The sequence below is a fragment of the Mirounga angustirostris genome, unplaced genomic scaffold (genome assembly GCF_029215605.1).
Source record: "Mirounga angustirostris isolate CCGP_5_RB_7025 unplaced genomic scaffold, mMirAng1.0.hap1 SCAF_13, whole genome shotgun sequence".
Taxonomy (NCBI): domain Eukaryota; kingdom Metazoa; phylum Chordata; class Mammalia; order Carnivora; family Phocidae; genus Mirounga; species Mirounga angustirostris.
In genome coordinates, this window is record NW_026991721.1 from 46,091,655 (window position 1) to 46,109,228 (window position 17,574).

Genomic DNA, 17,574 nt, shown 5'->3' on the forward strand with positions numbered 1-17,574 from the left:
TGACTAAACCCTAACTAGACAATCAACAATTCCTTGCAACTTTTCTGCATTTCTCTAATCAGTTATTCCTTCTATTTTCTAGAATAGCCATTTCAAACTTCTGTACTTTCTTCAAATCTGTAACCTCACTACTTACCTCCTTGGCTGATAAACCACAATTTCTTGTTATCAGAGTAAATTGAAGATGAGAACTCCTTTAGTGTCCTTGCCATTAAACCTATAATCTTAACCTTTATCTACATCATCCTTTTCTCCTTCCCTCCTAATTCAGTGGAGAAGTGTCCTGCTCTCTCCAGACATTCATTTATCCCAAACTATTAAGTTCAGTTCAGGGGCTTAGTGTATATTGGTGAGTACGAAAGTCACAGTTTCTCCTCAGAGCTTGTATTTTTCCTAAGACTACTTGTTGCTTTCACCTGAACTATTTTCAGTTTCTTAAATAAGCCATGTTTTCTTTCAACTCTGGGTCCTTGGATGCATGTCACCCTCCTCAGAGATGTTTTCTCCCCCACTCATTTTTTTTTTTTTTTAAACTCTGGGTCACTTTCATCTTCCAGGTCTCAGGACCTACAGTTAGCCTTCTCTGACACCCCTCCGCAACCCAAGATAGGCGACCGACCTCTGTGTGCCTATAAGCCTTGTTCCTCTTCTATCAGCACTTACCGCTGGGTTTTCATTGTCTCTTTTCTTGTTCTACCCTCCACTAGAAAAGAACCATAGATCTCTGATTCATTCCTATGACCACAGTGTTTACGCTAGTGCTTGGCACATGAGTAATCAGTAAGTATTTGTTGACTGAGTTAACTCATTCTATTTAAATAGAAGTGAAAAGGCTTATATAGATCATTGGTTCTACTGGAGTTCAACTTAGAAATGAACTACCGCAGTGGGTTTGAGCCGGCAAAGACTTGCGTGTTCTTGAAAATTAAGGTGGTAAAGGCATTTCAGATGTGGAGAACAGGTTTAACAATAAAAACAAAACAAAATGCTACAGTAAGATCAGCTTGCCTGGGGAAAGCTTAGTAGCAGAGAAGTAAGAAATAAAAAAGGGTATGTAGAATTCCTATAGAAAATAACCAATGATGGACAATTTCAAGTAATAGAGCAACATGATGAACATAGAATTTTAGGAAAAAAATAATCTGGAAAATATTTGTAGAATAGATTGGAGAGTCAGGCAGGGAAAGATTGGAATCAGGGAATGTGGTCATGAGCCTTCTATAATAAAGGAGCCCATGATTGGATAAACATTTGATTTACTTAAATAGCCATAGAGAGAGGACTTTTACATTTACATTTATATTTATATTCACAGAGGCTTCTGATAAAACATAATAACAACTACTGTATTGTACTTTATTACAAAAAATATTGTCCAATAAGTCTCTGCCAGATATCATAAGAGTCCCTGGGGTCTAGTGGTGAATAAGTGTGATGCCAAACATTAAAGAGCTTCTGGTTTAATCTGAAATATTTATCTAATTAGAAAACATAAGATAGGAAAGGAGGCCAGTTTTGAAGGGAGGTTATGAGTGCATTCTTTCAAGCTTATGAGTTTAAGGTGACAAATCAAGTCCAAAGAGTGATGGAGGTACAAGAAGTGTGGATATTTACCAACCTAGCAGTGGTAATTGAAACAAGAAATGGATTCTCCACAAGAAAGAGATTATAGACAGAATAAGATTCTATGGAGTATGCTTTGGAGAATAACTACTATTCTAGGGAAATGATCATCAAATTTAGCATGCATCCCTGGGGTTTCTGGTTTAGGATATCTGGCGTGGCCCCAAATTTTGCAAATCCAGCAAGCTCCCACATGATGTGAGGATCACATTCTGAGAATCACTGTTTTACATGAGAGACTATGGACTCTGAGAAGCAAACTGAGGGTTCTAGAGGGGAGGGGGTGGGGAGATGGGTTAGCCTGGGGATGGGTATTAAAGAGGGCACGTTCTACATGGAGCACTGGGTGTTATATGCAAACAATGAATTATGGAACACTACATCAAAAACTAATGATGTAATGTATGGTGATTAACACAACATAATAAAAAAATAAAATAAAAAGAATAAAACATTTGCTGAAAAGTAAAAAAAAAAGAATCACTGTTTTAGAGCAATTAAATGAAGATAAATAAAACAAGAGAAGTAGCAAGAGAAATAGAGAAGAAACAGAGCAGTCTAATGTGAGTGTAGGAATGAAAAAGCAATAAGTAATGTTCTATGTAATGCAGAAAGAGCAAAGGCCCATCAGAATTTTGCAGGCCTTTTGGAGGAAAATTCTGGATAACTGGCTGGGTTCTTTGCCTGCTGGAACTGGTTCATAGTTACCTTATTCATCTTCATTGTAGAAGAGGATGACATAAATACATACATACATACATACATACATACATACGATTTCCATTAGAAAGAAAGAGAGTTGGATATTGCAGGCAACCACTCAGACCATAAAGATTGGATGCTGTATTATGTAGCTGCTATAACAAATGACCACAAACTGGGTGGCTTGAAACAACAGAAATTTATTCTCTTAATGTTCTGGAGCCTGGAAGTCTGAGATCAAGGTGTCTGCAAGATTTGTTCCTTTTGGAGAATTCTGAGAGTTTGTTCCATTTCTCTCTTTTGACTTTTGGTGGTTGCTGACAATCCTTGGCATTTTTTGCTTTCTAGATGCATCACCACAACCTCTGCCTTTGTTGTCACCTGCACTATTCCCTGCATACCTGTGTTTCTGAATCTAAATTTTCTCTTCTTACTAAAAAGGTATATTCAGTATAACCTCATCTTAAATTGATTAAATCTGCAAAGACCCTGTTTCCAAATAAAGTCACATTCAAAGGCACCAGGGCTTAAGAGCTTAGCAAATGTTTTGATGGGACATAATTCAATTTAGCAGATGCCATGTGAGTCACTTGTGGTATATAGAGCAAGATGGGTAGATTGAGAAAGGTGTATGTGATGAGAAAACAGAGTTAGTAATGTGAAATTTAATAAAGGAAAACCACTATGGAGTATGCTTGGAGTCGGGAGGACAGAAGGGGGAGCTCTCATGCCCTGTCACTTATGGTCAATTGCAGACCCAATAGGAAAGACATAACTTGCAAGTCCTTAGGACTTTAGCTACTACTTTACCCCTCCAGCAGAACGAATAAAGGTTTTCCTCTTCCCCCTGGCAACAGCCCAGCCAATGAGAGACTCTCAACTCAACCAATGAAAAGCCACTATACTCCCAGTATACTGCAGTAGATTTTTGTTTGTAACAGCCCTTCCAACTTTCTCATTTCCTCCATAAGAGTGCTTCTCTGAAAAAAATACATTATATGTAAAAAAAAAAAAAAAAAGAAGAAGAAGAAGAAGGTAGCAGGAAGGGAAGAATGAAGGGGGGAGTCAGAGGGGGAGATGAACCATGAGAGACTATGGACTCTGAGAAACAAACTGAGGGTTCTAGAGGGGAGGGGGGTGGGATGATGGGTTAGCCTGGTGGTGGGTATTGAGGAGGGCACGTTCTGCATGGAGCACTGGGTGTTATATGCAAACAATGAATCATGGAATACTACATCAAAAACTAATGATGTAATGTATGGTGATTAATACAACATAATAAAAAAGTTAAAAAAAGAGTGAATTTCTCCTTTGCTGTCCAGTATTGCCTATAATTTTACTATAGCTTGCTTGTTCCAAATTGCAGTTTTCTTCTATTGCCAAATAAGCTCATTTTTTGCTGATAAAAAAACTGGCAGTTTTATTTTTAAGGTTAACATTAACCATAGGTAACTTTAAAAGCTTCAGCTCTTAACAGAGAGAAGGCTGGGGCAAGTTCAAGAGAAGAAATTTTCAGGATAGGACAAAGGCACGGTCAAAGCCAGAGAAGAAAAGCATTGAAGGTAAGCGGTTGAGTATTGTAGAGGGGGAAGAAAAGGAATAATGAGAAAGTTCTATAGTTGAAGGGAAAGTTTAGGTTTAGAAAAAAATGAACAAGGAAAGCTCTAAGAAATGGGGTTTTTCACAATAAAATAGTCATTAAAGTGATGTGTTAAAAGAATGAGTGGGTATTATGAGGTACACTGAGAAAAAGTTTGGAACATTGACTGTGTTAATTGTGTGATCTGTGGGACATTCTTTTTTTCTTTCTTTTCTTAAAGATTTATTTATTTATTTGAGAGAGAGAGCAGGAGGAGGAGCTGAGAGAGAGTCCCAAGCAGGCTCTGTGTGGGAAACCCAGTCAGTCGCTCAAACGACTGCATCACCCAGGCGCCCCTGTGAGAGATTTTTTAAGCAGGATTGAGCATGCTGAGCTAGTGCTGTGGGATTTTTTTTTTTTTTTAAGATTTTATTTATTTATTTGGAGAGCACGCATGTGCGCCTGAGTGGAGGGAGGGGACAGAGGGAGAGGGATAATCTCAGGCAGACTCCATGCTGAGCAGAGCCTGCCACAGGGCTAAAACTCATGACCCTGAGATATGACCTGAGCCGGAACAAGAGTCGGATACCTGACTGACTGAGCCACCCAGGCACCACCCAGTGCCATGGGAATTTTAAAAAAGAACCGCTTCTTTCAACCCCAAACTTTGTCTTTTGGACCCAGGGAGAATCCAGAGAGTAAGTAAATAAAGCTTTGGCTTTTAATTAACCATACCAACAGTGCCCCGTGAGATTTAATTAGTCTTCCAAATTAAAATGAAAGGTGCATTTCTGGTGTTTTTTAAGCAAAGTTTTCTCTCTGGAGGGGAAGAGATGTCAAACAGCTATCTGTGTGGGCCAGACTCACAGGTAAAGTTTTGTGTGTGTGTGTGTTTTTTAACCAAAATGCATGTACCTGAAGTTAAATTGCCCGCATGGGTGAGTGTTTTCTAAAACAGGGCCAGCCAGGGGGTAGGATGGATTCTGATTCCTTTAATAAAAACATGTAGTCAGAATGTACAGAATGCCACTAGTGTTTTCTGTAAAGTAGTAAACACCTTACCTAGCAGATCCTAGATCCACTGACAGAAGCGGCCTGCTTAATAATAGTGAATTGTTTGGAGAGGCCCCAAGAGTGTTCTAGTAAAGTCACACAAAATGAAATTGAACCAAGTTATTGAATGGTTATAAGACATCATGGGGCTTCGTTCTTTATACCCACAAAGAATATTTGGGAACATTGTAATCATACGACTCTTTTAAGCATTTGGGTTTTTATTCTGAGCTTCTCAAGCACAATATCAATCTATGCTGCCAGGATTTTTGCTTTCAGTTCCCCACCTCTCAGTAACACCTGCTCCTCAGTGTAAGCAGACAACAAGCGAAAAGGGTGAACTGTGATCTGTTCCTCCTCCTGTTCTATTTTATAGGATGAAGGAAAGGTTTTGTGTGGGAAAAGTTTAAGTTTTAACAAGGTTCAGACATTCCTTTCCCTATGCCTGCATGTCCTGTCTCAACCTGAGAAATTTCAATTTGGGGATATGCAAGAAATATAGAAAGAGGAACCCAGCTTTATGCAATAGATGTAATCCTGAAATTCTGTTTGCACATCACATGTTTGTCAACACAGCAGTTGTTAATTGCTTCAGGAATTAGGTGTTTAAATTTCACCTGTTTTTTTTTCTTTTTTTTTTTTTTAAGATTTTTTATTTTATTTATTTGACAGAGAGAGAGAGAGAGACAGCTAGAGAGGGAACAGTGTGGGAGTGGGAGACGGAGAAGCAGGCTCCCGGCCAAGCAGGGAGCCTGATGCGGGGCTCGATCCCAGGACCCTGGGATCATGACCTGAGCCGAAGGCAGACGCTTAACGACTGAGCCACCCAGGCGCCCCTGTTTCTTTTTCTTTACTAAGATACAGAAATATCTGCTGATTTTACTTCTCTTTGTGATTTTAGTATTTATATTTTTCTGTGTCAGCTTTGTTTATTACTGGTACATGCATAGACATGTTTAGGACTATTCTTAATAGCCAAACATTCCACAGTAGATAGTGTTAGGGTCCGTGTTTTTGCTGGGACCCACCAACTCTTTTCAGTTTTATAATTGATTAGTCTGCCGTCACCTGATGGTCCAGAGCCATTTCTTCCCCCACCCCCACCCCTGCCCCGGGCCATTTTTTTTCTTTTTCTTTTTTTTTTTTTAAGATTTTATTTGAGAGAAAGCAAGAGAGTGGGTGAGGCAAGACAGCACGAGGGGAGGAGGGGCAGAGGGAGAGGGATAAACAGACTCCCACCTGAGCTGAGTTTGGGGGGAGGGGACGGAGAGCCTGATGGGACCATTTCTTATGCATAGACACTTCTTTTCAAAATGATGATCATTTTTCTAAATTGATCACTTCCATAAAAGTGTTTTTGCTATTTGTAAGGCTTCTTTTAAATCATCATACTCATTGTATTTATCCTATTAGGGACCATTCTAGCTTATCATAAGTACATGTTTTGACTGTTTGCCAGGCATTTTTGTCTGAATTTCCAGCCCAATAAAACTGGGATTTTATGAGCATTGTGTAATGTAAGTCAGGGCAGCTGACTCTTCAGTCATTAAGTCACCTGGAATCCAGAGGATGTGTTGGTTTGAAAGGTGCGTTCTCTGTTATCCAGTCTAGCTTAACCTTCAAGACTCAGCCCAAATGCTAAACCTTTTGTTGATTCTTCTCCCCCACTGAGTAAGTCACGCTCCCCTCTGGGCTCACATAACACTAGTACCATTACAGAACTCATTCTAGCCAGTTAAATCATGTCAAGGTGTTTAGGTATCGGTTTCTCAAGACAGCTTGAGACCTTGTTGAGAGCAGAGAATTTTTCTTTTTTTTTTTTTTTTTAAAGATTTTATTTATTTATTTGACAGAGAGAGACAGCGAGAGAGGGAACACAAGCAGGGGGAGTGGGAGAGGGAGAAGCAGGCTTCCCGCCGAGCAGGGAGCCTGATGCGGGGCTCGATCCCAGGACCCTGGGATCATGACCCGAGCCGAAGGCAGACTCTCAACGACTGAGCCACCCAGGCACTCCGAGAATTTTTCTTTATCCAGCATTTTGGTATGTGCTAATTCCTATAGAACATGGATATACTTACTCCCTTATCACAGATGAGACAATTACGGCTCCATTTGACACAGTTAGTAGATGGAAGAATCGGTGTGAAGCTGTGTCTGCTGTTGCCCATTGCCTGCCCAGTGGTTGGCATAAACTCTGTGCAGACTGAGGACCGAGATCAGAGTTGACCTGAGGCAAGTAATAACCTCATCCAGTTAGCCCCTCCAACTAACAGTGCTCACTTTTTCAGCTGTCCCTCATTCATTAAAGCTGCAAGCCTCCTCTTTAAGAAGAGGCTTTCTCAGAGATCTGTGACTTTCTTCATCCTTTTATATTCATTTGTTCATTCATTGTTCATTTGTCCTTTTAATAATTAGGAGGTCACTATATAACTGGCCTTATTCTATTGCACAGCATAAAATGACAGAAATCCCTGGTGTCGTGGACTTCATATTTTCTTCAAGAAGACAGACAATAAAAAAAAATAAAATACATGGGTGACTTATGTGTTACAAGGTGATAAGTGCTAAGGTAAAATGAAAAGTAGATCAGGATAAGGAAGTGGGGTGTATGGTTAGGAGACAGTATTAAATAGGAAGTCAGATTCAGGCTCTTAGAGAAATTAAGATTTGAACAAAAACCTGAAGGACGTATATTCCAGGTAGAGGAAACAGGTAGATCAAATGCCTAAGGTGGGAGTATGTCCACTGTGTTCTAGAAGTATCAAGACTGCAACTGTGTCTCTAATGGAATGAAGAAGGGAATATTACCTAATAAGGGGATAGAGTGGTCCTATAATGTAGGCAGCCTGCCCCTGCTTTAACAAAGTATATGCAAGGAATCCCCAGTGCCTCCAAACTGATAATTTTGGATTGCGCCATGGTCCTGGCCCACATTTGTCTTCATTGAGTAGTCCTCCAAAAATCAATGGCACTGTCTGGGCTTAGAACATTGCATCAGCCAGGTTCAGCCACACTCACTCATATTTCTTAGTGTTGGCCAATCCCTTCTTTTACATTATATTGACCACAGTTGACAGCAACTGCTTATACGATTCATAGTAGGTACTCAAGAGATGTCTGTTGAATAGATGGATACATGAGTGAATTGGTGAATGAATGAATGAGGACAGATTTAGTCTTACAACACAGATGGATACTTCCACCTGTAATAAATTTGTGTTCTGGCTGTAGACATAAGCTACATATTTACTTATGTCAAACATCTGCAATATGGCTGAGTGTTGATCAAATGCTGATTATTTTTCAGTGTATCCATGTTCCTTCAAAGTAAGCGAAATCAGGGACAATTTTCAATTCTGTAACTTCAGAGGGTTCTTACTAAAAACAGTTTGTTTCACCTTGAGCAGAGTCACTAGTTAAAAAGAAGTATTTAAACCTAATCTCAGGGGAAAAAAATTATTTCCTTTTTAGCGATATATTTATGTCTACAGTATAGTGATTTCAATGTCTTGGTACAATCTTCAACTTCAAATGTCAACTACATAGTTATTCCCTTTGTTGGACTTAACCTTATTTACAGTGGTAATTTGTTTCCTTAGCTCTTCTGTAACTCAGTGAGTCTATGGCATTTACTATTATTACAGTGCATGTAAATCAGAGTCCCTGGATTTGTTTTAACCTTTTCTTTCCACAGTTTGGAATGACTTCTATACTATTATAAATGCAGTAGTTTGATCCTAGCATGTGGGTATGAAACTTTTGTAAATGTATTTTTTTAATTCCCCTAGAATCATATATACATGTAAAATAACAGTTTTGAAAAACATGAGCTGACACGCATTATAAATTTCAAAGGAAAAGCCAATTGGGAGCATTTATTTACTCTTAGTCACCTTTTGCTCAATAAACAAATTCTTTAAATCTGAGGCAAACAAATACATTTATAAATCTATGGGATGTCAAAGCATCAATAAAGAATAATTATCCGCTTTAGTAGGATATTAAATAACAATTATTTTAATTGCCCTATCAATTTAAATCCATTTTCCATTTATTTTAACTATTATAGTTAATTTAACAAAAAATTATTTCAAATGTAATTTCAGAGGTGTAACTTTATAATTTATTATGCCATTATTTTTCCATTATCTAATCACTTATGCCGTTAAGAGCCCTATTCAATATTTAATCAATAAAAGCATAGTGAAGTAGAGCTTTTTTAAGTGTTTTTCATTGTTGTCATATAAAATGCCAAAAATTTTAATGATTTTATCATAAAACAGGTATGTGGTTTAAAAAAAAAAAACTACGTAACTTAGTGGATGGTTTGTTTAAAAAAAATTTCTTAAGCCAAGTAAGTCATAGAAATTTCCTATGCCTTTAGTACAAATTCTTTGATTTATATTTATCTTTCTGAGTAATTTGCATGGTAATTATAATTTTGAAATGCAATGAATATATAGCCTACAAGTATTATATTGAATGTGTATTCAATCATATTCTGGAAAGATTTTTTTTTATTTTTTACACTTTAAAGAGTCTATCACTCATTCTTTGAAAGTGGCCCCATATGGTTTTTAATTATTCTTACCATTCCATAGTTTAATATAAATAAAAGTTTTGTAAGCTATAGTACAGTATAAATTTATCTCTCAAAATAGAAAATTGCCATGTTTAAAATGATTTGATATTCCATGACTTGTTATTAAAAATAATAAAGGTAAAATATAGAATCTATTTCTTATGTCTTTAGACTGTGTACACGGATGATTCATTTCTTGCGTATTACTAGCCTCACTAGTGGTTAATAAGTGCCAAGAAGTATGAAAATATGACAAGGTGGCCAGAGAAGAAAACAAGAAGGACAAGCGTCTAGCTTCTTTTTGTCTTATCTTCTCTCTGAAATTATTACATAAATAGCTCATGTATCTTCCTCGTGGCTCTTGTCTCAGAATTTCTGGAATTTTCTAACAGCTGTACTTTTAATCCTGAAATATCAGAAGTGTCTAGGTCTCTACCCAGATGATTGGCAATACTTCTCTGTGCTAGAACAACAACAAAGATGAGCTCACCAACTCCACATGAGCAGGACAGTACTTGTGTTTTGTCTGCCTCACCGAGGATTCTTCCACATCCTTTTGCCTGATCCCTATTCTGGCCAGTCACCCATTATCTGCTAATTAGCTAGGGAGCAACAGTTAGGTGTACAGTCTTGAAATAGAACAAAACTAATGACCACATGGGCTTGACTTCAAGAGCTTTGCCTCATTAGCATTAATCAACAAATCTTCAAATATTTAAAGAACAAAAGCGATTGAAGTAGAATCCTTACTGTTATTTATTACCATTGTAATAAATCAAGGATTAATTTGTTTAGACTGTTTAAATATGGCTAATGGCATTTTCTTAAAAAAAACAAAACTTCTTTTTCTTTCCCATAGGTTTGGGCTTCAGTATTGCAGGAGGTGTGGGGAACCAGCACATTCCTGGAGACAACAGCATTTATGTAACTAAAATTATAGATGGAGGAGCTGCACAAAAAGATGGAAGGTTGCAAGTAGGAGACAGACTGCTAATGGTAAGTATGATTCATGCAAAACTACATTTGTATTTATAAAGCTCTTGTTTCCCAGTGTATGACTGTCATAGTTCAGGCTGTCATAACAAAATACCATAGACTAGGTGGTTTACACAACAAAAAATTTATTTTCTCAGAATTCTGGAAGCTGGGAATTTCAAGGTCAAGGTTCTGGCCCATTCAGTTCCTGGTGAGATCTCTTTTCCTGGCTCGCAACCATCTTCTTCTTGTGTCCTCACATGGCCTTTCCCCTGGGCTTGGGCTGAGACAGAGATCTCTTTCTCTTCCTATGAGGCCACCGGTCCTATCAGATTAGGGCTTCACCCTTAACTCATTTAATTAATAATTCTAATTACCTCCTAAAGACTCTGTCTGCAAGGGGCACGTGGGTGGCTCAGTTGTTAAGCGTCTGCCTTCGCCTCGGGTCATGGTCCCAGGGTCCTGGGATCGAGCCCTGCATCGGGCTCCCTGCTTGGCAGGAAGCCTGCTTCTCCCTCTCCCACTCCCCCTGCTTGTGTCCCCTGTCTCACCATGTCTCTCTCTGTCAAATAAATAAATAAAATCTTAAAAAAAAAAAAAAGACTGTCTGCAAATATAGTCATATTGGGGGTTAGAACGTCAGCCATGAATTTGAGGGAATGGCCACATTCAGTTCATAACAGTGATCACTGGCAGAAATGGAAAAGAAGGGAGAGCAGATTTTGTGGTGGGAGATTTCAAAAGTACATGTACAATTGTATCTGCTTTGTTGACATTTTAAAGACAAATCTGAATTTTCACTAGTTTTCACAGATACAACAAGAAACAGATTGTTATTTTTCCAATATAACCTATTAGCCCAGCCTGAGAGAGTGTTACATTCCTACTGCTAGGGAGGTGGGCTTTGCATAAGCAAGGGAACTTCACTGTCTGGTTTATTGATGTGTACATTTCTATGTCTCCCTGTGGTCCCTTGTTCAACCAGTGTAGATAGTGTAAACAGTCCCTGATTTCCCAGAATTCATAACCTGAGTTCTGTCACATGTGTAAATGGATCCCTTCTCCACCCCCATCAGACAGGGTTACAGCTCTTTTATTTACCAGCTGCCTACATGCTTCAGGAACCCTGAGCAATGACTAACACCAGAACATAGCTGACCTTCCCAAGCCATGGAGTTCTAGGATAAACTAAAGCAAAATTAAGGCAGCACATAAGCAGTACAAATTTGGGATTGCACTTAATAAAACTACTATATCTCTATTTACTGTTTTATACCAAGCCTACAGGATAATAATCAAATACTGAAAATTATTAGAAGAGAGCTCCCAAGAGAAGTATATTCATATCTAATCACATGTCTGCCCTTGTAAAACATGGCCTCTAATGTCTGCAAGGAGCCATTATCTCCAACACGAGTGAGAAGTGTTTGGAAAAGATCAATTTATATTCTCAACAGGATAGTAATTTCTGTGACATGTGCAAGCTTCAGAGGTTGAACCTCAGAATACATTGTGCCCACTTCTCTGGGCTTTAGACAGCTTGTCCTTAGTCCCGTTGGTCTAATTTCATAGTTGTCAATGACCTTGGTATTGAATTATCTGAATAAACCTTTATAAAAATCTTGATAACTAATATTTATTTGGCATTTGCTATGTTCCATGTACTTCTAAAAGTGCTTTTTTGTAATGAATTTATTCCTCACAACAACCTGTTTTATATAAGCAAAAAGGAACTGAGGTATAGAGAGGTTAATAAACTTGTTAATAAACAAGTTAATAAACTTGACCATAGTGCTATAGTTAACAATGTACAGAACTGGATTTCAAATCCAGGCACTCAGGCTTATAAGCACCAAGCATGATCTTTCATTTGTTTCCTAGAATTTGTCAGTCAATTCCTTACTTCATTTTATTTAGTTATCATTCATTCATTCATTTATTCCTTTACTTAACAAGTAATATGATGAACACCTACCATGTCCCAGGCAATAACCACTACTCAGAAAGGAACTCTGTCAGGAGAAAATGTATGATCAAACTGGATGGCAAAAAATATGGCATTAATGACTTCAGTCAAAGTAGCAATGAAGAGTTGGGGCTTCTTTACCACCTTAAGTCATTTTCTTTCTTTTCTTTTTTTTTTTTTCTTTTTCTTTTCTTTCTTTCTTTTTCTTTCTTTCTCTCTTTTAACCATCTTATTGTAGTATGGTTGACATATAAAGAGCTTTACATATTTAATGTATATAGCTCCATGGTTTTGGGTATTAAGTATATACCCAAGAAACCATCACCATTATCAAGGTGATAAATATATTCATCACTTCCCAAAGTTTCCTCTCACCCCTATTATTATTATTTTGTGCTTGTGTGTGGTGAGAACAATTAACATAAGATCTACTCTCTTGGCAATTTTCAGTATGCAATATGGTATTGTTAGCAATAGGCCCTATACCGTGTAGGAGAACTACAATTTTCATTCTTGAGACATTCTGCATTTTTTTTTTTAGCTAGTTTTTGTGTTTTCTGGTTTGTTTTTGGTTTTTGGGGTTTTTTGGCTTTCGTGTAAAAATTGTTTTTTTTATGATGTTGTGTCTTCTGAACCAGGAAAGTATTATTGAGGTATAAGATCCAACAACTTCTCTCAAGAATACAAACTTTATTGTTAGGAATAAAATACACCATGATATCCATCTTTTATGTAGCATTAAATTTGAAAAAACTGAAGAGGACATTTTCATTCTAAATCAATGGCTGTCGTAATAACACATTTGACCTTTGATTCATTGTTCTGTAAGAGTTTGGTTGTAGACAACTCTTTTGGCATTTCTTTAACTGCTGCTATTGTAATATCAAGCTAGATGTTGTGTTGCTGATTGCTTGAAGTTCTGTTTAAATTTCTAGCTTTATTTTAAAATTCTTAAAAAAAAATTAAAAACCTCAAAGTCTATATAATTCCGTCAAAGGATTTTCCAGGCACCATGCTATTTTTCCGTTACCATTTTCTTGATATTCGTTGTACATGTAATGATTTCAAAAATAGCTGAGACATAATCTTTAACTATTTTGAGTTTTAAAGCCTATTTAAAAAAAAAAAAAAGAACCTTCAAGAATAATAGGTCTCTCCTCTCTTATGTAAGGAAAACATAATTAGTACTTCCAAGGCAACTGCCAAACTGAATCTAGAAATGAAAGAAAATGATTCATTTTATAATATTCTGAATGAAAAATAATGCTGAGGAAAAGAATAAAAAAAATCACGGAAGCCACCCCAAAGGACCAATTATCTTGCTTCAGCCCAACAATATTTATTAATGCTCTCCTTCTGTCATTCCTTTCCACCTCCTTTTCTCTTTATTACCCTACATTCACATCATCTTTATCTTTCTCCTCTTCCACTCTCCTCCCCCAAAGGAAGTACAAATAATTTAGATTCTGTGATTTACCAGCTGTACCACACTGTATATTTTTCTCCAAATAGCTATTCTTCTTTCTAAAGCAATTTGCACCACTCCCTCCTCTCACTCCTTAGGAAAAGTTCCCCATATGTTATTCATTCATAGTTCTGTAAGCAAACTGGTCTAAAATGAAACTCTGTTAATTTCCTCATACCATATGTGCTGGGTCCTTTTTCCCCCCTAAGTACTTACTATAACACAGAATTGAAAAGTATCCATCTTAGATGTTATCTTATTCCAACTCACTGGTACATCAGAATCCACAGAAAAGCGACGTGAACTAGTCCCTCACTCTGCTAGAACACACTAAGGATGGAGAATTCAATGCCTCCTAGAAGCTACCCATTAGATACTAGCCATCATTAGATTTGTTTTTTCTTAAAATTATATCAAAATACATTTCCCTATACATTTCTTGCTTTATTCACAGCTCTGTCCCTTGGAGACAGACAGGTGAAGACTAATTCCTCTTCTACATTTGTTTGAAAACTTAGGTCTTGCTACTTTTTCACTTCTCAGCCTTTTAAGATGTTTTACACATTTTCTCTCACTCTTGCAGTCAGTTTTACCGCACATCCATTTATCGTCTCTAAGTAGATTACCCTTTTAACAAAACTTTTGATTCCTTAGAATGTTATTCTCCCCCTTTTAAAACCACAGGCAATATTGTTGCATCTGGCCTTTATATTTATTCTATAATAAGGAAAAAATTACCCTGCCTATTACCTTTGCCCTAAGACTTAGCGTTTCAAATAAAATGACTTTATCATCAGTCCTCTCTGATGTTTCATGGTGTGCTCAGATGCATGGTATTTGTTCTCTTTATCAAAATAATATATTTTTAATTCCCCTGCTGCTTGGCACTTATTATCATTCACTAGAATTTTGTTTTTTTATTTTGTCAAATGACAATGACACGGATTTTTATGGATTGTACCAGTAGTTTAGTGTTGTGATCTCAGACTAAATACATTAACTTCTGGCCTTGATTTCTTGAGACAGATGGTCAAGAGGTTAACAGTGCTGATAAGTTTTAAATTCATTCATATATTTTTACACACTGGTTTTTATTAAGCCCTATCAAGATGATAATAGGGCCACATATATTACAGAAATGTGATCATCTTCATCTCTTTTCTACACAATACCAGCAACTTTGAATCCAGGGTCATCTGACTGTCTTTTCTACAGGGATAACGTGAGCTGCTGATTGTCGAAACTTTCGTCGCATTGTGATTGAAAGTTAGTCTCTTTTTTTCATAACTTTTTTCATAACTTTCGCTTGACATTGAAAGAAAAAAATTCTCAGTGAGAGAGCTTTGACATTTTTTAGAGCATAAGTCTGTGTTTTTGTTTCCTTAAAGGGAAGGAGTAGACAAGGAGAAAGGTAAGAAAGGCATTGAAGTGAAGTGGGGAGATGGTGGACTCACAGATGGCCAGCCAGAATTAATTCGACCTAAGTGATCTTCGACATGTACATCTTTGGTCTTCTGTTTTGGCCTCTATACCATGGTACCAGTGCCTTAGATCAGTGTTTCCCAAGTGTGTTTTAAAATACTAATCTCATTACTGTGTCACATGAAAATGTCACCTAAGTTTGGGAAATTCTACAACCTGTATCTCACCTCTCTTACAGATTCTCCGTGAACTTAAATATATTAAAGGGTCAGTGAAGTTCTGTAGTCAGGGAACTAATTTAATTTGAATACTATAATCTTCAAACATACTTCATTATGCAGCCCTTTGCTTAAAGTGATGCTATAAAGCACCTAGAATTAGTGTTCAGTGGCGTATACTCTGGATGTGCTGTGTGCAAGTGACTCTTTTTTAATTTTTTTATTATGTTTATTTAGCCAGCATATAATACATCATTAGTTTTTGATGTAGTGTTCAACAATTCATTGCATGTAACACCCAATGCTCATCACAACGCATGTGCTCCTTAATACCCATCACCCAGCTACCTGATCCCCCCCCATTCCCCTCCCCTCTGAAACCTTCAGTTTGTTTCCCGGAGTCCATAGTCTCTCATGGTTCGTCTCCCTCTCTGATTTCTTCCCATTCAGTTTTCCCTCCTTTCCCCTATGGTCCTCCGTGCCATTCCTTATATTCCTCATATGAGTGAAACCATATGATAATTGTCTTTCTCTGCTTGATTTCTTTCATTTAGCATAATCCCCTCCAGTTCCATCCATGTCGGTGCAAATGGTGGGTATTCATCCTTTCTGATGGCTGAGAAATATTCCATTGTATATATGAGCCACGTCTTTATCCATTCATCTGTTGAAGGGCATCTCGGCTCCTTCCACAGTTTAGCTATTGTGGACATTGCTGCTATGAACATTGGGGTGTATGTGCCCCTTATGTATCTTTGGAGTAAATATCTAGTAGTGCAATTGCTGGGTCATAAGGTAGCTCTATTTTCAACTTTTTGAGGAACCTCCATACTGCTTTCCAGAGTGGCTGCACCAGCTTGCATTCCCACCAACAGTGTAAGAGTGTTCCCCTTTCTCCACATCCTCGCCAACACTTGTTATTTCCTGTCTTGTTAATTTTGGCCATTCTAACTGGTGTTATTTTTATTTCAAAATTAATATCCTATGGTAAGGACATTAAGTGGATTTAGGGAATGTGAGTGGAAACAGTACAATTTTCTGAATGAGTATTAGTTGTGAGCACCTAAATTATTCTTTTTGGTGATTTACAAAACTGCCTAGTTTCACCCAAATATTAATAAGAAAATCATCCTGAAGGCAATGCAGATATGTAGAAATTTCTGAATAATGAACAGGACTTGAAAGCACTTCCATTTGTTAGACTGACATTAGATGAGAACTGAAATGGATAACGCCCTCTACACATGGCTCTTTCCTGCCACCAGCACACGCTTCCACGCAAAAGAGGTTTCCACCTCTAGCACGCACATAGTCCTCACTCCAGCCCCTGGGAGATGGAGAGAGCAGTCAGTACTGTTACTCTTATTTTCCAAAAGAGAAAGTTGGAGCTCAGAGATAACAAAGGGATTTCCAATATGACATAACTAATAAATTGTGAAATTGACCTAGATGTCAATGTCCTAATGCCACATTCCCTCCACCAGTTCACGCAACCCTTCTGGTTCTTAATCCTGCTCTCATATTTGAATCACATGGTAAGTTTTTGATCACTCTGGATGTCCAGACCTCAATCAACCCTGAAGAATCAAATGAGAATCTCTGTGGTGGGCACCATGCTTCATTTTTTAAAAAAATGTTAAGTCTTCCAGGTGATTCCAATGTGTAGCCAGGTTAAGAACCACAGTCCTACGTTGATCTAATCACATTCTAGCCTGTTCTGTAGCTGCTCCACTGCTTCTCCTGAGGGTGATCTTGGTGGTAACACTTATTCTATCAAGCCAGTACAGCATCCTTTAGCATTTTCCAACAATGGGCTGAAAGGCATTCAGAAATAGTTCACCCTTCAAACTTTGTCCCCTGCAATTAGCGTACTTTCTGAAGCATTGGGGGAAAAAATCTGGATAATTATTTCTTGGACTCGGTTGTAATTTTTCTCAAATGTAATAAAATTACAATGCAGTGCAATCCAGTGACATATCTTATTTGAGG

At 37.6% G+C, this 17,574-nt stretch overlaps 1 protein-coding gene across 2 annotated transcripts in view; it reads left to right on the forward strand.

Annotated features, from left to right (window-relative positions):
* LOC123856523 (disks large homolog 2) overlaps positions 1-17,574 on the forward strand; it is an 812,179-nt gene that overhangs the window by 286,429 nt on the left and 508,176 nt on the right. For both annotated transcript variants that reach the window (XM_064576814.1, XM_064576815.1), the window contains exon 6: positions 10,399-10,535. In XM_064576814.1, the coding sequence (XP_064432884.1) occupies positions 10,399-10,535 (137 nt within the window). The remainder of the gene's footprint in view (positions 1-10,398; positions 10,536-17,574) is intronic.